The sequence below is a fragment of the Schistocerca gregaria genome, chromosome 7 (assembly GCF_023897955.1).
Source record: "Schistocerca gregaria isolate iqSchGreg1 chromosome 7, iqSchGreg1.2, whole genome shotgun sequence".
Classification (NCBI taxonomy): domain Eukaryota; kingdom Metazoa; phylum Arthropoda; class Insecta; order Orthoptera; family Acrididae; genus Schistocerca; species Schistocerca gregaria.
Genome location: NC_064926.1, coordinates 326,709,088 through 326,722,851, shown reverse-complemented (window position 1 = coordinate 326,722,851; position 13,764 = coordinate 326,709,088). Strand labels below are relative to the sequence as shown.

At 45.4% G+C, this 13,764-nt stretch overlaps 1 protein-coding gene across 2 annotated transcripts in view; it reads left to right on the top strand.

The window, feature by feature from the left end:
* The window catches only part of LOC126282270 (mucin-2-like), a 237,250-nt gene that overhangs the window by 111,031 nt on the left and 112,455 nt on the right, over positions 1-13,764 (top strand). For both annotated transcript variants that reach the window (XM_049981882.1, XM_049981881.1), the window contains exon 3: positions 1,247-1,479. In XM_049981882.1, coding sequence (XP_049837839.1) covers positions 1,247-1,479 — 233 coding nt within the window. The remainder of the gene's footprint in view (positions 1-1,246; positions 1,480-13,764) is intronic.

The following is a 13,764-nucleotide window of genomic DNA, read 5'->3' as shown; positions in this document are numbered from 1 at the left end:
ACCAGCACAATACCATGATATGGCTGCCCACACCATCACACTTCCACCTCCATGCTCAACTGTTGGAATCATGCAATCAGGATTGCAGGCTTATTTTGACGTTCTCCAGACGTAAACCCTGCCCGATGTTGGAAATAACGAAAATGTTGACTCTTAGGACCATATGACGTGTTTCGACTGATCAGTCGTATAGGATTTATGCTCCTGACGCCTTGTTTTAGGCTTCTTTGTGTTGGTTGTCGTCACTAATAATTTCAATATAGCAGCTCGTCCATGAATATTCGCTTTATGGAGTTCTCGGCGGACAGTGTCAATAGATTAGGGGTCCCGAAGCTTTGAATTCACTTTAGCCGCCGTAGTTTTCTGTTGTTTTGACTCAATTCGTATTAGCGCACGACGATCTGGCTGGCTGGCTCTGAGCACTATGGGACTTAACATCTATCGTCATCAGTCCCATATAACGTTGAACTACTTAAACCTAACTAACCTAAGGACATCACACAACACCCAGCCATCACGAGACAGAGAAAATCCCTGACCCCGCCGGGAATCGAACCCGGGAACCAGGGCGCGGGAAGCGAAAAGCTACCGCACGAGCACGAGCGGCGGACACGGCGATCTCTGTCATTTAGTTTTGATTTGCACGCACTGTCACTGTTACGTTTACACGATGATGTCTTTCCATGTTTTGTGTACGCTGTCATGACTGTTGAAACTGTTGCTCTTGAAACATTCAATAAGCTGGCTGTCTCGATCACTGATGCTCCAGCTAACCAGGCCCCCAAAATCTGCCCTCTTTGGAACTCTGTTAGGTCTTTTATTGCACGTCGACCTCGGCCTCTGAATGTACAAACGAAGTGTGCACTGCTCGTAAACAACCTGCACTGATGCCCAGTCCGTACTGAACACGCACAGTCCAGCGTGACACGTGCCTTGCATGCATTGTTAACCATCAAACACAGCAATTCCATACTACCACTTGTCACATTATTTTGCCTATCTCCTGTACATCCCAAAGAAGTTTGATCTCTGCCCCTCTCATACGCTCATTCACTGTCGTCCTCCTGTTTCACGTGGTGAATGAGTAGGAGCTAACATTTTTCCTGTCCCTTGCTAACATGACACATTCAAAAGAGCCGTACTAAAGATTGAACTGGAGACCTCCTACTCGAGGGGTTGCTCGTAAGACTTTGCGTGGGCTGCGACGCTGTAGCTGTCGGAGCGCTGACTCTTGCGCTGTCGGCAGGTGGCGAGCGGCCAGAGGCGGCGCGTGGGAGCCGGCATCAACGCGCTGGCGCCGCTGGACGAGACGGCGGGCGCCGCCGGTGGCGACCACGACCACCACCACCACCACCACACGCACGTCTCCAGGCTCGACGTCGTCTGCGACGCCACCTCCATGACCGTCACGCTCGACTTCGACGGTCCCTTCAACGGCGTCGTCTACAGCAAGGGCCACTTCAGCGACTCACGCTGCAGGTAGGCCCGACAGCAGCTGAAGCGTACCGAGCGCTCTGATAAGGGGTCCGCGCCTACCCGCCTTCACCAATTTCGTTCAGATTTATGGTACAGGCACAAATGTAAGTGACAGAAACGAGAGCTTCAGATGACTGTGAGGTAACGGGCGAGTGTGGCGCCCTGAAAATGTTCTAAGTTCGGAGTTGGCGTGACCGCACGGGCCGCTCGGCAAGCCAGGACCCGGCAGCGAACACGTGGTGCTGAATTTTAGCTGGCGTCTAGGAACCGCGTGGCTGGGAATTCTATGGTGACGCTGTGTCGATGAAAGAGACTTGTATACCGAGAGTGCCAAGGATGGTGGACTTTGTGAAACCATCATGGCAGACATTTCACGGTTCATATAGAAATTAACAGTAGCCAGATGAATCACGATACCTCAAAAAGAAACATGTACATTACTATTATTTACAAGAGCCCTCCCGGTTGGCCGTGCAGTCTAACGCACGGCTTTCTAGGCGGGAAGGAGTGCCTGGTCCCCGGCACGAATCCGCTCGGCGGGCTTGTGTTGAGGTCCGGTGAGCCGACCAGTCTGTGGATGGTTTTTAGGCGGTTTTCCATCTGCCTCGGCGAATGCGAACACGGAGGCCGAACTGCACAATAACCCTGGGTTCGGTGTGGGGCGGCGGAGGGATGAAGTGAACTGCGGTAGTCGTCTTGGGGTTGTGGACCACTGCGGCTGCGGCGGGGACGGAGCCTCTCCGTCGTTTCTAGGACCCCAGTTAACATACATACACACAAACATACATTATTTACAATACGATTGTGATGGTGTAATCAGATTTTCAATACCTTTAGTAGTTTAAAGTTTAGTATCTGACGATAAATTATACATGTATCACCCAGTAACGAATTTGCAAAATCTAAACGCTTCGTCCGTTTCGTCGATCGACGTGTCTTTAGAAAGCTATTAGTGTAGACCTAAATTGGTATAAATTCCAGGCATGTAACTTGAATAGTACATGAGTTATTGGAGGTCAAAGTGGCCGATTACTATCGTTCGCGCCAGGCCATAAGTACTCCACAGTTACGCGAAAAATCGGTAGCAGCATGCTTATAAATATATTCATTCATCTGTGTCTTTGTTTATATCCGATATATACTACTCATGAAGAAAGTGGTTAAATATTTACTGTTTTTTAGAAAGCACTGAGACATTAGGAAACTAGCCTACCTTTTGTTGCTATTCCATCGATATATGTTTATTTAATTTGTTTATCTATTTAATAATGTGTGTTAGAGCGTGTTTATGGTCCAGCCATAGGAATATTTATTTAATTTCAAGTTAGTTAAATGTAAATCCAATATTTCGAATATGTTTCATTATGTTTGTGTGGGTGCGTTGGCTTGAAGATATGGCGCGAACACTCTAGCCATCCACAATACTCGCGAATGGAGAGACTGGATGGAAGCGGGAGAAGAGTTGTGAGCAGGACGGCACAGGACGCGGACAGCCGCACAGGACGCGGAGAGTGTTGGACAAGACGGTGCGACGGGTGCACAGTCGCGGGACGCGAGAGAGACACCTGGCTTGTGTGCAGCGGCTTGCGCGTCGTCGCGGGAGAAAGAAATACTTTGGAGTGCCGACTTGTGAACTTCTGAGATTTCCAAGGTGTCTACACTGAATACGTAATATGCGTTTAGAAGTGGACATCTCGCAAGCTATGTTGTCGTTCATAACTAATTACGTGCAGAAAAGTACTTCTACTATCATATTAATAATTTAAAATCATTGAGATAGTACATGCAGATTTTATTTAATTGCAATCTTTGATTTATAAATTTCTACGTTACATTCGCAACTGCCGAATGATAGGAGTCTTCGGCCATTCGATTCATGTGTCTATTCGTATTGTATACTGTAAACTCAGCGGTATTTGGCTTGTAATGCGGCAAGACATGTCCCTAGACAACGAAACCATCCAAAACTTTTAATGTTTCAACTCTGAGTCAGAGGGTACGTAGTTCAGGGCCACCACATCACACCATCATCATATTTCATCATTTTCTATTACGAAATCCCACATGACCAAGGGTTTAAAAAAATAGAATTTTTGGCCCACGCAGCTAGACATGAATCACTTACATTAGTGTATTTTCCAGGTAGCGGTTGACGCAGCAAAAAGAATACTAAACAGTAATCTAAATGTCTTGGAGTCGACTTACGTTACTTACACAGTAAATAAACCGAATTAATGCTCAATGCATTGTATTTTCAATATGAAGGAAGACTGCCCTTGTGCAATATTAAACTGATACACCCCAAAACGCACTTCACTAGTGTAACCCCGTGTTGTATACGACTTCGTACACGGTGGTAAAGAGAGGTCCGCTATAGACTGGTGTGGCAACTGTCATAGTGGGTAAGCTGGACAGGAGTAGAAATGATAAGCGAACAAGTAAACGCAATTATCAGAAGGGTTACTTAACTTGTTTTTCTCCAAGCGAACGAAGACTCATTACAAATAACGCAGCAAGAAATAGAGTCCAGCTGTTAGTATCAACAAGGAAGAGGCTCTCTGAGCTAAGGCACGAACTATAGTGTCAGAGCCGTGACTAGGTGGGGTCTGCATAGTGTCACGTAGCGACGTGGAACCGAGTCGAGTGTGTAGTGTGGCTGTCGCCGGCTATTTTTACGAGGGTGAGTCAAATGAAAACCTTAAATTTGTAGTAACAAATCGAAATTTCGCGCCTTTATCCTGTAAGTTGGTAAGCGTGCTACAAACAGCGTGCAGAATTGCCTGTAGGTGGCAGCATGTTGCAGATGCACACATACCGTCGCAATATCAGTATAAATAAGCCGCCCCACTTGCGGCTTGCACCAGGGAAGAACAGCGTTCTGTTATTCGGTTTTTGCGTCGTGAAGGTCTGAAACCTATTGAAATTCATCGACGAATGAAGGTTCAGTATGATGATGCATGTTTGTCACATCAGCAAGTCTAAGAATGGAGTGTGAAGTTCGCAAATGGTGTGACTTCAGTGAAGATGCTCCTCGTCCAGGTCAGGCACAACGAGTTGTGACTCCACAGAACATTGCAGCAGTTGAAGCCACAGTGAAGGAAAACCGCCGAGTGACACTGAATGACATTGCAGAATGTTTACAGATTAGTCATGGGTCAGTACATCACATTGTGCATGATGTGCTCCAGTTTCACAAAGTGTCTGCAAGATGGGTGCCACGGCAGCTAACTCCTGAAATGAGAGAACGACGTGTTGATGCTTGTGAAGAACTTCTTCAGCGGGAAGGTCATGGCTTCCTTGCAAGAATCGTTACTGGGGATGAATCCTGGGTTCACTTCCACCAACCGGAAGCGAAGAGAGCGAGCAAGGAATGGTGCCATTCTTCATCACCAAAACCAAAGAAGTTTCGAACAGAACCATCAGCATGGAAGGTTATGCTGACTCTCTTTTGGGAAGAAATAGGCGTCACGACCGCTATCATGGAAAATAGCAATGTCATTCTCAACTTTATGACGCCAGTAGGGTGGTATCGGTACACGATACCACACCTTTCAATGTCTATTTTTAGAGAATTTGACCAAAAAGCTTATCTCATCGAGGGAGAAAAAGAAATCACGTCACGAAAAGACTGCAGCAAAATACAGGGTGTTTCAAAAATGACCGGTATATTTGAAACGGCAATACAAACTAAACGAGCAGCGATAGAAATACACCGTTTGTTGCAATATGCTTGAGACAACAGTACATTTTCAGGCAGACAAACTTTCGAAATTACAGTAGTTACAATTATCAACAACAGATGGCGCTGCGGCCTGGGAAACTCTACAGTACGATATTTTCCACATATCAACCATGCGTAGCAATAATATGGCGTAGTCTCTGAATGAAATTACCCCAAACCTTTGACAACGTGTCTGGCGGAATGGCTTCACATGCAGATGAGATGTACTGCTTCAGCTGTTCAATTGTTTCTGGACTCTGGAGGTACACCTGGTCTTTCAAGTGTCCCCACAGAAAGAAGTCACAGGGGTTCATGTCTGGCGAATAGGGAGGCCAATCCACGCCGCCTCCTGTATGTTTCGGATAGCCCAAAGCAATCACACGATCATCGAAATATTCATTCAGGAAATTAAAGACGCCGACCGTGCGATGTGGACGGGCACCATCTTGCATAAACCACGAGGTGTTCGCAGTGTCGTCTAAGGCAGTTTGTACCGCCACAAATTCACGAAGAATGTCCAGATAGCGTGATGCAGTAATCGTTTCGGATCTGAAAAATGGGCCAATGATTCCTTTGGAAGAAATGGCGGCCCAGACCAGTACTTTTTGGGGATGCAGGGACGATGGGACTGCAACATGGGGCTTTTCGGTTCCCCATATGCGCCAGTTCTGTTTATTGACGAAGCTGTCCAGGTAAAAATAAGCTTCGTCAGTAAACCAAATGCTGCCCACATGCATATCGCCGTCATCAATCCTGTGCACTATATCGTTAGCGAATGTCTCTCATGCAGCAATGGTAGCGGCGCTGAGGGGTTGCCGCGTTTGAATTTTGTATGGATAGAGGCGTAAACACTGGCGCATGAGACGATACGTGGACGTTGGCGTCATTTGGACCGCAGCTGCAAGACGGCGAACGGAAACCCGAGGCCGCTGTTGGATCACCTGCTGCACTAGCTGCGCGTTGCTCTCTGTGGTTGCCGTACGCGGTCGCCCTACCTTTCCAGCACGTTCATCCGTCACGTTCCCAGTCCGTTGAAATTTTTCAAACAGATCCTTTATTCTATCGCTTTTCGGTCCTTTGGTAACATTAAACCTCTGTTGAAAACTTCGTCTTGTTGCAACAACACTGTGTTCCAGGCTGTGGAATTCCAACACCAGAAAAATCCTCTGTTCTAAGGAATAAACCATGTTGTCCACTGCACACCTGCACGTTGTGAACAGCACACGCTTAGAGCAGAAAGACGATGTACAGAATGGCGCACCCACAGACTGCGTTGTCTTCTATATTTTTCACATCACTTGCAGCGCCATCTGTTGTTGAAAATTGTAACTACTGTAATTTCGAAAGTTTGTCCGCCTGAAAATGTACTGTTGTCCCAAGCATATTGCAACAAACGGTGTATTTCTATCGCTGCTCGTTTAGTTTTTATTGCCGTTTCAAATATACCGGTCATTTTTGAAACACCCTGTACATTCCATTGTACATCACCAGCTGCCCTCGCGAATTTTTGGCGAATCGATGCGTTACGCTTGATTTGCAGCCGAAACTTGCGATGGGAGAGAGACTTTTAGGAATTTAAAGTCGCAAATTATGTGAATATTTTGTATATTATGCAGAAAAAGAAAGCAAAGTTGAATGCCGCACATACAAGTGCCCTTTACCTTGCGTGACGACACTGCTACAAAAGTCATTAAACTAGTCCTATTTCGATATCAACGGCCATAATGTTATCTAACGACTGGGTAAGCAATGGGATAAAGTAATAGCAGAGACGGATGAATGAACTGAAAATGGATATGGATTCGAATGTGTTCCTATCAACTTGTGAAACCGAACAAAGAAACTAATCTTCTTCACAAGAAATGCAGTAGCAAAGTACCTCTCGTCAGTATAATTATGCAAGAGCCGCGCAAGCAAGTAACCATCTCATTACAATTCTGGAGGATGTCGGTTCAACCTGCCCATTTCAGTATAAAAGACAAGAATGTACACGATGAAACAGAATCACTGCGACATACTTTCAGAGGTGGTGTTATGAACCAAAACAAGAAAAATATCTGGTAAACATGGGCTTTAAAATGCATAACTTAAATGACAAATGGGTCAGATCATGTTCAGTGGGGTTGCAATCCTACGATATCCTTAGAGCAAGGTTAAATCGTCCAGGAGGAATTCACCAGTGTCGAACGTTGTCGAGGACGTCACACTGAAAAGTATGATTTTCGACCGCGGAACGTGTGGAAATCAACACCCTACGGAAAAGAGTGATTTCATTGATGCCCTTTATTCCACCTCCTGAGGGCTTTTCGTGTCGAGTCTGAGACGTGGTGTATATGAAAATTTTCCCTCTATCACCCATAAGAAAACCATGTGATTTCAATATTGGTGTCGCGGTTCTGACCTCCATTGGACAGGAGCCAGAAGAAGGGGTGAAATGTGAGTAACAGGGGATGTGACGACCTTTCCATCACGTGACACGTCCACGGTGGCGTTGGGCAGTATTATCGTTAAATTTGGTGCTAATGTGAGGTAATTTAACAGACCCCACATGTACTTCTGAGCTTTGTTTTTTCTTTTTTCGCATTTGTCGACACCTCTCTGTTTGAAGCATCGCCTGGACCGAGGATTACAGCGCAGGGCGCCTCCTGTTCCACCATTAAAGAGGAAGGTGCCTTTGAGTCAATTTCAAATTCATCCGTCGCAGTGGGAGACAATTATGGAGGGGCGGGGGGTTCAAACAGTCATACTTGACTTTTGCACAGTGTATGTTGTTTGTTGAGTCTTATTTGATGCAACTCTCCATGCTAGTGCATCCTGAGTAAGTTTCTTCATTTATGCGTACCTTCTGCACAATACATCCATTTAAGCATGTTTTCTGTATCCTAGTCTCACTCTACAGTCCTGCCGCTTCGCCCCACATACGTACACTTTCCTCCATTAACAAATTAACTATTTCTTGATGTCTTACGATATGTCCTATTTGAAAGCAAACATTCAACTACTTAACTACCATAAACAGTAACAGCAGCTTAACTTCTCAACTGTAACTGCAAAGGATTGTAATCACTGACTGCTCACTTTGTTGAAGCTGTCAAACTGCGGGCCTGATACGTATAAATAAAAATTCCTTAATGTCGAGGGGTGTAACGATTAAAAAAAATGGCTCTGAGCACTATGCGACTTAACTTCTGAGGTCATCAGTCGCCTAGAACGTAGAACTAATTAAACCTAACTAACCTAAAGACATCACACACATCCAAGCTCGAGGCAGGATTCGAACCTGCACCGTAGCGGTCGCGCGGCTCCAGACTGTAGCGCGTAGAACCGCTCGGCCACTCCAGCCGGCGAACGATTTCACATCGTCGGAAACGGACCCCGCATCATGACATCTGATCCTAAAGTTTTCGGAAACGAAAGCGTACTGACTTCAACTCTTTCACAATACCAATGGCCCCCTACTAGAAAGCCGAATCTCATCGAAAATGGTGGGTCACTGTGTCTAATTTCTCCTGGTAACTACTGCATGCACTCGTGCTGTATGACACCAGGTAATTTACGGAGTAACGCAGTTCCGCTGCGCAGGTTGCAGGCTCATTGATGTACAACGCTAACGGTGTATACGTACCCCGTCCGGGATGGCCAGCGCCGACGATCCGTCCTTGACCCCGGTCGGTGTGACGCAACGGCGCACCACCAGCAGACCGCTGCCCCTCCTCCCCCCCCCCCCCCCCTCCCTTAACGGACGCGCCACTGAGAAGCAGAGGAAAACGGGCCGACCGTCAGCACTGCACGAGACGAGAACGCTTGCCTTTCATGGACGTAACACACAACACACGCGGCGCAGCTGACGTCATGGAAAAGCGCGGCTTGTGACATAGCAGCAGAACGGCCGCTGGCATGAACACGAGACTCTCCCTTTAAGAGGCAATCACTGGCAGTAGAAATAAGCACACTTGCCACAGCAGGCATCAACCCAATACCGTGCAACACAGCCTCTAGCCTTGATAATAACCTCAATTAGGAGACGATTCCTTTTCCTCTTTTTTTTGTGTCGTTAGTCATTTGGTTTGTTACGGATTTCTCTCCTACGCCAACCTCTGCAAGTTGTAACCTCTCAGACCTTACATCTTCGATTATCTGTTGGATGTATTCCAATCTCTGTCTTCCTCTACGGTGTTTACCTTCTAAAGTCCTCTCTATCTCCCCAAAGGTTATTCCCTGAAACCTCAGCAGAAGTTCTATCATCCTGTATCTTATCAGTGTTGTCCATACTTTCCTTTCTTCGCTGATTGTGCAGAAAACCTCCTCATTCCTTATCAGTCCACTGATTTTCAACTTTCTTCGGTAGCATCACATCTCAAATGTTTCGATTCTCTTTTGTTACAGTTTTCCCGTTGTTCATGGTTCGCTACAGTACAGTGCTGTGCTCCAGACGTTAAAAAAATCTTTTTGCTGATTTCGCATTACAACTGAGGAACAAATTTAAAAGCAGAACACAAATTGAGGCCTATGCTTGATGCTAGTAGACTTCTCTTTGCCAGGATTGCCCGCTTTGCCTGTGCTAGACCGTTTTTATGTCCTCCTTGCTCCGTGTGTCATGGGTTATTTTGCTTCCACGGCAGCAGAATTCCCTAGCGTCATCTATTTCATTATCACCAATTCCGATGTAAAGTTTCTCGCTCTTCTCATTTCAGCTACTTCTCATTACTTTCTTCGGTTTACTCTCAATCCATATTCTATACTCATTACACTGTGTATTCCATTCAGCAGATCATGTAATTGTTCTTCACTTTCACTCGAATAGCAATGTCATCAGCTGACCTGATCATTGATATCTTTCCACCCTGAATTTTAATCCCATTCTAGAAACTTCCTTTTACTTCCGTTATTGCTTGTTCGATGTACAGACTGAATAGAAGGGGCGAAAGACTGCATCCCTGTCTAACGCCCTTTTTAATCCGAGAACTTCGTTATTGCTCCCTCTTGGTTTCCCTACACATTATACATTACATGTCTTTCCCTATAGTTTACTCCTATGTATCACATTTCGAAGAGCTTGCACTTTTTTACATTGCCGAACTATTTTTCCAGGTCTACAAATCCTATGAGCGTGTCTTGGTTTTTCTGCCCCCTTCCTTCATCAACCGCAATGTCAGAACCGCCTCTCTGGCGATTCTCATGCAGAGCTACGAAATTGCAGGGCTACTGACTGCTACGTTCCACCTGCTGTTTCAAATACTGCCACATATTAATTAAATTCATGCATGGTGTTGTCATGGGTGCATCTGAAGACGATAGCTCCTTCCTGCCATTCTCTACATCGACCCGTCTTCCTCTGCTGATTCCATACAACTGACTGGAACCTTACGCTTCATTGGCAGGATACGCACGGCCACATGACGCCTGGAACGAGTTCCACAACATTAACAGTTCTCCAAACCGACCAGTGTCCTTTTCTTGAGGGGGTGACTAATATTTTGTGCGACCATCTCACTATTGTGAATTTTTAAACTTTCCCGGCTTACGGAATGATCCATAAAATTTCGGGAGAACAGCCGAATATCTCCAACTTCCTGCCACGATATTTTGGCGCTGTCTTCTGCCCACCTTTAGGTGAATATTGACGAAAATGCTCTGAGCTCAGGTATTTAACGTAAGTGCTGTTGTTTTGTTTGTTTTTTTAAAATTATGGTCCATTGTTATACATTCTGATAATGAAATTGTAAGGTTAACTGCGGCTTCCTCTCTTGACTGGAGAGTTCTATTCCATTCATAGATGGTACACGTGAAGAAAGACTGTCGGGAACTCTCTGTATGAGCTCGAGTTCCTCTCATTTTAGCGCCATGGCCATTACTCGATAACTATGTTGGAGGAAGTAACATGTTACTTCACACTTTTCGAAACTTAGGATCTCGGAAGACATACAGTTTCATAGACAAAATTCACACATTTTTATTGACAATAACTGCATGTGGATAAGCTCGCAAAGGCAGATACTTTACTTCGTCTGTTGCGTTAGTAATTACTCATCTAACTAAATACTGTCCTTGGTTCACAACTAGTCGCTCCTAGAAACTCATTATTATGGAGTAGGCGTCGATGGCACTATTCCAACGATCGTCGTATCTTCTGTCGGATCTCTGCATGCACCATCTTATAAAAAGGCGCAACAAAATACTATTAGCTCCATTGGGGCAGGGGGGGGCGGGGGGGGGGGGGGAGGGTGCCCATTAGCAGTGACAGGTATCTTCATTTGTAATTTGTAGCGTCGCCCACGGGAGAACACTATTAGCTCCGTTGGGGGTGTGACCATTAGTGGTGACAGGTATCTCCACTTGTAGCAGCATCAACGGAAGAACACTAGTAGCTCCGTTGGGGGCGTGGCCATTAATGGCGACAGGTATCTTCATTTGTAGCGCCACCCGTCCGTCTAGAGGCGAGTGGCGGACATTCCGGAACGAGCGAAGCGCCAACTGCCAGCTAATTTGGAATTACTGTACTCTAGAAGCTTGCACAGGATAGAGTAGCATGGAGAGCTGCATCAAACCAGTCTCAGGACAACAACAAAAACAACAACAATACTCTGTTCACTTCGGATCGGCGTGATTGCAGCGTCGTGTACGGTCAGCATAAGCACTGACGGTTCCGCATGAGGCTGTCTGCGACGCATAGTGCCTTTCTTGTACCACTGCATTTTGTTGAGAATGTTCGCAAAGTTCTCACGCTTACTAAATAATATAAAAAACAGGAAAACTGAGCTCGTTTGCCATTACAACAGTGGTTGCTAATGAAATATGTATACTTAGCCTCCCATGAGAAATGCAACTTATTATTGGAGATGGTTATATATCACTGAGAACATAAATGCTACTACAAACCTGACTTATGTTCTGAAGAGTCATCGAGACATCGCATGGCATCTCTGCGACCAGAAGGGGCACTATTGCAGCGCTCTTGCATGGCGCATTACGTACCACGTAAGCAGTCAAACTACTGCTCTACAACAGCTTTTATTCTCTCTCGAAAATAAATTACAACTGTACATAGTAACAAACAAGGAGGAATCAAAATTCCAAGCAGCAAACATAACATAAATCCGCTCTCTGTCCCGAAGCATACAAAAATAACTTTGTAGGTTTCTTTTCTAGTGGAGATTCACACACACAATAAAGGACGTCCTTCCTGATTTTTGGTTTGTGGGCATTAGGCAGCAGTCTGACATATTTCTGTTCCTAACGTTTCGTGTTTCGGTGCTGGAGACATCATCAGAGACTCAAACTATGCAGAAAGCAGAAACAATAGCAAAGGCGCTCAGCAATTCCAACTTTTTAAACATATCCACACAACGGTTGGTTCGTGACGTTTTTGCTACCTAAGATCGTGGAGCCGCGCCGATGTGTGTAGCGGGGAAGAGCTGCAGCTCTCTGCTTTATTAAGCACTAATACCCATAACTTGTCTGATTTCAATGCTTCTTGTTTTCTATTAGAGCTATTTTTGAGCTTTGAATTTCTATGTCCGCTTTATACATTCTAACGCAGTAATGTTTCATCTTCATGAACTCATAGTACCCCAAAAACGAATTTGATGGTTCCATGGTCCCAGTGCATGATCTGCTACTACTGATTTACGTTTTTATATTTATTTATACATTTATAAACCGTTGGAATTATTGAGCAGAATTAAAGGAAATAGCATTGAGAGCATAGGTTTGCAAAACAATATTTTTAAAACAACATCAATATCCAAAGTTCTTACGCTGTCTCAGACCAGCTCTCGTCCCACCCAGAGACACCACACAGCCAACACTTCTTCCTAGACGGACTTCGACCTAAGATGCTTACGGAACGGATAGTAAATCGATAGTAAACTCGAGCCAGAGGCGCCAGACAAGCCCCAAGTGAAGTAAAATATGTCACCACGGCTCAACAAGTACGCATTTATCCTTGGGGACAATATCGACCGATACATGCAGTTTGATTTTCCTCAGCACGGTGGCATCTATCAGCAGCACAACACAAGGTATGACAGAGCTCTTAGTAGACCAGTGTAGTTCGAAGAGCATCCATGACCACCGAATTCCCTATGGGACAACCTCAGCCGGGCTGTTCGCTCCACGGCACGGAGTCACCATGACTCGACATCCCTGTCGGTAGGTTCTAGAACCTCACTCGCTCTCTTCCTACAAAAAGTGTCTAGTCGGGCTTCTGACAGGTGGTCTCATTAATGTGACTGGACAATGCATGTTACAGTAAGACAGACTGACAATTTTATGTTAATGACGACAGAATGACCAAAACAATGCCAAGGCTGTAAAGAGTAACTATTGTATCTATGTCTACTTGTGTTAAATGTGGGTTATTTCGCCATGGTAGCCTGATGATTAAGTTTGTACCTGGACGTTGCTTAGCTAAATAATTAAGTCAATAAAATTTTATAACCGGTCTCTGAAAAGCTGTTACCCACGTGTCCTCCGCCATCTACGGCATGGTGACATGTAGAGTATAGATGTAGACGTAGATGCAGATGAACACGGTACGGAGGCTGGTCGGCGGCCTGCGGCTTGCC